At 35.2% G+C, this 6,118-nt stretch overlaps 1 protein-coding gene across 1 annotated transcript in view; it reads left to right on the top strand.

Annotated features, from left to right (window-relative positions):
• Positions 1 to 522: 522 nt before the first annotated feature.
• Positions 523 to 6,118, top strand: part of Lmx1a (LIM homeobox transcription factor 1 alpha) — a 28,353-nt gene continuing 22,757 nt past the window's right edge. Inside the window, exon 1 of the mRNA XM_073075218.1 lies at positions 523 to 657. Within this exon, the coding sequence (XP_072931319.1) occupies positions 576 to 657 (82 nt within the window). The 5' untranslated portion in view covers positions 523 to 575. The remainder of the gene's footprint in view (positions 658 to 6,118) is intronic.

Below are 6,118 nucleotides of genomic sequence, written 5' to 3'. Positions count from 1 at the left end.
TTAAAAGTGGATATTTAGGTAGACATGTCACGCTTACTTTAAGTAAAGTGCGTACGAAACAAACTCGTCCCAAATAAAACACGGTCAAGACGAATCTCTAGCGGATTGAAATTAAACGGCGCGAGTCTCCCTTTCCGCGTTTGATAAATAATCTACTTTTAATCGGGCACGTCTCGACGCCAGTCCGATATTTTTAGATTATTTCTTAATTTTATACATTTAAAATTACTGTCAGCTCCGATTCCGATATAAGCTAACGAACGCCTAATCGCGCCAACGGTGGCTCGACCGCCGTTCGATTTTTTTCCACCAAACGAAAAAATACAATTTGTTGGTGGCGTTTCGGCTAAGCGGCAAAATATCATAGCTTTGATCTGTATAATAGGTAGGTTGGGTTACGAATGAGATGGGCGGAGCGTCTTCGAGCGGAGAAGTTGTGATTGGTGGAAAAAAGAGTAGGGGATGACGGAGCAGATCCACCGAGGGTCGCTACAAAGTTGCTTCGCCATTGTTCAGTTAGCGGGCGCATTGAGCGCATCGCCGGTCGCGAGTGAGTTGTGGGAACTGTTTAGAAAATGCTCGAGTTTTACGCAAACATCAATCCTGGATTGATGCCGGAAAGCATGCAGCCTCCACTCACCTGCAACGGTAGAGCAGGTCAGTGATAACTTTTAACCTGATTTGTGCAGTGCGGCGAACTTTACGTAACTTGCGAAAGTTGACAAAACTTTTTAAACTACCAGGTACTCTTTTCAATATAATAAATAATATAAGTATATTGTATAAAAAATGTTATAATCAGTAAAGTAAGTCAAAAGAGATTATTTTCTGAATATTAATTTTATTTATAGCTAGTGCAAACAGATATTTATAAAATAGCGCACCAAAATCTCCAAAATTTTGGATGCCTGCCTTGAAATATTGAAAGTGGAATAAACAAAAAAAAACATATTAACTGTAATAAATTACTATTAATGCAAAATTGGCTTATCTTGTTAACATTTGTAACAAAATTGATAAACGCCATACATTTCATGTAAATTTATTTGCGGGACGTGCTTGAATTTCTCGGCCAGCGCACAAATAATCGGCAAAATATTTTTATTGATGTTAAGTTTTTCATTTGTGAATATTTTAAATATTGCGGAAACTTTAATACGAAACCTAACCTAATTGACAAAAAAAATCCGTCTTAAATTTTTGGTAACTTAATTATGTACCTAATTAAATGTTTCAGTAGTAAAATATTATATGCTATTTTTAAATATCATATTATTATTTAAATATCATACGCAAGGTTTTTCCTAAATTAGTATATATACATGAAACTAATTTTATTTATTATAAAATTCAATATTTGTTTTAAAAATTTCGTTTCTAAAACAAAAAGGAAAGCCTCTACTAAAAAACTGGTGCTCTACCTACTCTGCTTAGCTGGGCGTGGCGAAAGTGTTTAGTGTTCCGGGGTTGCTTTAATATCATCTTAATCTTTTAATTGCTACAATTCACCTCCGTTGGCCATTCAATGCTAAGTGCATTTTTAACTTTATTGCATACCTGTAGGATCGCTATTCAAAGGGAATAATTGTATCGATAGGTCCTACTCGTTACCCTCTGAATCGAATAGCGGGTCTACATCACTTCATATTATTTAGAGAGTGCCACCGCTGTGGGTCATTTGTGTGCTGCTGCAATAATAGAAATAGGACAAATCCAGAACTTTCGACACACGTTTCAAAATGTGTAGGTACTTACAGTATTTAGTTTAACCTACAGTAATTTTATTGACCTAAAGGGAAAACAAAATGCGTAGATTTAGTCGCTTCGTTTAGTAGATCTCTATAACGAGTTAAAATGGAAATAGAACAAAATAGGCAAACGGGCATACGATAAAGTTATCTTTCATTATATTCTACTGCTACTGTGATATGGGAATTATAAATTAGTTTTGTATGTTTTCACATTTCTTTCTTAACAATCTTAACAATAATGAAATTAAATTATTAAGCATAGGTGGGGCCAGATTTAACGAGAGGCCGGTAGCAGGCCGAGGCAATAATCCTGGGGTCCCTACAAAAAGAGGCCCCCATAATAGAGAAAAAAAAAACAATATTTCGGTGTAATCCATTGAAATATTAGGTACTTAGTATTGGTCATTGGCGTGCAAAAGTCAGAGAATGCAATTTTACTTTTTGGATTTTTATTTTGTAACTTTTTCTGGTCATTTTACAGAAAAAAAAATTGGATCCTTTTAGTATAGAATAAGTTATTAATAATAAGAATAATTTGGACTATACAGGGTGAATTTTTCAAATAGGCCTTCAGGACCAAATCCGAAACTATAAGGATTAGCGAAAAATGCTGAAAAGAGTTAAGAGGCCGATTTTGATAAAAATTAAAACTGCATCATTAGTTTTTTAAAATAAGTTTTTCCTTAGCCGGGAATCGAACGAGTTCATTTTGAAAAAAAATACACCCTGTATATTTCCCTGTTTACTTCCCAGATGTTGATCCTTATAAGCAACACTATCAGATAGTGGAATAATATAGAGGGTGTATTTTTTTCAAAATGAACTCGTTTGATTCCCGGCTAGGGAAAAAGTTATTTTAAAAAAGTAATAATGCAGTTTTAGTTTTTATCAAAATCGGTCTCGTAACTCCTTTCAGCGTTTTTCGCTAATCCTTATAGTTTCGGATTTGGCCCCGAAGGCCCGTTTGAAAAATTCAACCTGTATATATATTTTTAATACAATATTACTGAACTATTATTATAAACTCAAATTGAAGGTCTCCACCGGGCAATTACGGCATGGACACATCGCAGCTGAAGACAGTATACCACATGAAATAGTTTAATTTTAGTAGGTATAACTTTGTTTTTTCTTATCGAGGGGGAAACCTTCAAAAGGTACCCGACGAAGCGGGAGCGACGCCGGGCTATGTGGTATTTTTACCGCACTAAAACACCCCTGGTAGCCGTCATCAACGCTTGTTGGAGAACTCCGGTATCTCCGACGGAACGTAATCGGAGTCTTCCAAGCGCGATGCCCCGATTTTCGCTCCTCCCACACTATTTAAAAAAAAATTATATTATATAAAAAAAAACTCTTATAGGTTAGGAAAACAATACATTTTTTGTGTTTTTACTTTATATTTATGGCGTGAAATATGATTTTTAGACATGATGGTAAGTTAGACATGACCGCGTCCACGCCGAGTGGCGCGCTTTTTAAAACATCGTACAAAACAATATGTATAGATATCCGCATTTACGACACTTATTCCCTGTGATTGTTATACTTGTTCTCTTATAGGAATGGTAAATCTAGTAAAATACATCATATTTAAAGAAAAATCTTATGAGCATCTGCGCATAAAATCTTTGCCTATGGACAATCTAAAGCCGTACATGCAATGAAAAAGTGCAATTTTTGACAAGTCTTCATGTAGGTAGTAGGTACGTAGGAACCGATGAAAGGCAATTTTGATAAAAACATCAGTAATGCAGGACATTTTTCAGACTGTAATTTAAAACAAGATTGTTCAATAAAACGAAAACCACGTTTTCATTGTAAATCAGAATAAAAAGTTAAAAATAATTCTTATTATAAATTAAAATGATTAACGATAATTAATGTTATTGTTTGAAAATGTTTTTTTATTAATTGTAAAATAAGTTTAAACATTTCATTTAAACGTATATAGCATGATAGCCTAGTGGTTAAGAAACTCGGCCGTTCAAGCGAGGGGTCCGAGGTTTAAATCCCAGACCTATGATTTTTCATGTGCGTGTTAGAAATTTATTATCACTTGCTAAAAACGCTCAACGAAAATATCGTGAGGAAACCTGCACACCTGACATTTATTTAACAAATAATAATAATAATAATAATAATGAGGTGAAGTAGGTACCAATACGCACTTTGCCAGCGCGGTGGACTAAGACTTCTCATCCTGATAGGAGACCCGTGCCCAGCAGTGGGACAATAATCGGTTGATGATTACGATCATGAACATTAAATAAACGACGAATCAAACGAATGCCATTTTTTTAATTTTCTACCATTTTAATTGGATCGAGTATTCAAATAAACCTACCAGCATTCAAATAAACCTAGCATCAACCCCGTGTGAAGCAGTGTTTACATGGCTTCAGGCTAGACTGTAAATAAAAAGCAAAAAAAGGGTTCGTTATTCGCACTTTCACCATGTTACAAAAACTTCGGTTTTATTTAAATATATAGAGTAGACTCAATCGCATAAGTGTTGGTTATTGGCTGTAAGTTACAACTTAGACTACCGCCTTAAGTCCATGTGAACGACGTTCTAGATGGTATCTAGTATTACCATAATATGCAACGATTACCTCGACGTGATTGAAAGAAAAACTGTGTACTGAAATAATATAATCATAAAAATATAAATATTAATATAATAGTCTGTAGTAAGGATGGATTTATTAATATAATAGTATGTAGTAAGGTTGGATTTAAAAACAAATCGAATCGTTATACCAATATGTGGCGTGTGTGAGACCTATTTGGAGGTATGTCCTTCACACACACATACCTATAAAAGCACACGGTACACCGACGTCAATGTTCTGTAGAGTTTCTGATTTCCCGGCATATTTTTCTTCCCGACCCACGGGATTTCCCGACCACATTTTCCCGGGAATTTCCGGGAACTCGAGAAATTTTCAAAACATTATGAATTCTATGTCTCCAACCTTTCTAACTCTTATTTCTGGGCATTGGCCACTTCTTGCAACTGGGGGAGCCCTGGACCGTATTGTAATCCACAGAATCAACAGGGACAAGGCACATATCTTGCCTACGACTCCATGTCACACCCGTGTAGGTTGTTGTTATACGAATGGGGTTACTCGCAGAATCCACCTCAGCTATTTTACGTGCGGAAAAATATGGAGTGCTTTCTTACCCCAAGTTCCTCATTGTCTGAATTTGAAAGTATTCGAGTCAGTGACGACTTATGGCGATAAGATCCTTTACTGTAATCTTTAGAAGCCTCAAAGCCGAAAACTCAAAGTCGGAGGGAACTATGGTCGGAATTAGGTGTAGCTTAGCCAGCTGAAGTGGCGTTGACCAGCCACATCACTCGATAGGACCGACCGATATAATCAATGATAATCTCGCCTTCCAAAGACTTTAAAAATAAATAATAAACAAAAAACAAATGTTATTAACATGATTAGTGGTTAGAAAGTCTGCCTCTCACTCGAGGGTTCTGAATTTAAAATCGACCGCAGGCGGACGCACAGCGGATCCTGAACAAAATAATGTTCCAGTCTTAACAATGAGTAATTAAATATCACACCTTTTTTTGTAGCCAGAGTTGTACTAGGGCTATGCAGTCTTCTGAAGACAATAAAAATGGATTATAATAATAAAAGATAAACCAAGTATGAATCTGATGGGATTCAGTATGAAAAACCATGGCTGCAGCGTCCTTTTTATTTAAAGGGTAAAAACGGAACACTATTACTAAGCCTCCGCTGTCTGTCAATCTGTCACAGAGCTCTATCTCCTGGGGGGCTAGCCATGTTACAAACTTTGCATTCTATTCGTTTTCTATTCTATTCGTTAGCAAATGTCATTGTACATATACGATAAGTCTATGGTTAGCGATCAATTTATATCAATTAGCCGTCAAATACAATATCGTCTAGTTTCTACACTACCAAAAATACCTAGATGGTACTGATTAATTATTTAATAGTAATATTACAATAAAACATTATAAAATACATATAAAATATACCATATTTTATAGTACATTTATTTTACTAATTACAATTATTTGCAAAAACTAGACTTAATAATGTGTCTATGAACGGTAACTATGGTGATTGGTGATTGTTTACAAAGAGTATACAAATTGTTTATAGATATATTACTAATGACAGTAACAGCGATTGCATGTATTTTATATAAAATTATTATTTCAACTGAGGATACTTATTCGTACCTCGTACTAAAAGAACATATCTGGACGTAAGATTTACTGGCTCATGGCACGAAAGTCTTTCAGCAACATCAAGCAACAAAGCCATACTAAAACCAATATGGTCATATGGATCTAAACGTTGCGGAACCGC

The sequence above is a fragment of the Epargyreus clarus genome, unplaced genomic scaffold (genome assembly GCF_041222505.1).
Source record: "Epargyreus clarus isolate Ecla_fem2 unplaced genomic scaffold, WU_Ecla_fem_2.2 ptg000007l, whole genome shotgun sequence".
Lineage (NCBI taxonomy): Eukaryota > Metazoa > Arthropoda > Insecta > Lepidoptera > Hesperiidae > Epargyreus > Epargyreus clarus.
The sequence above is the reverse complement of the archived record's forward strand: the minus strand, read 5'-3'. Positions and strand labels throughout refer to the sequence as shown.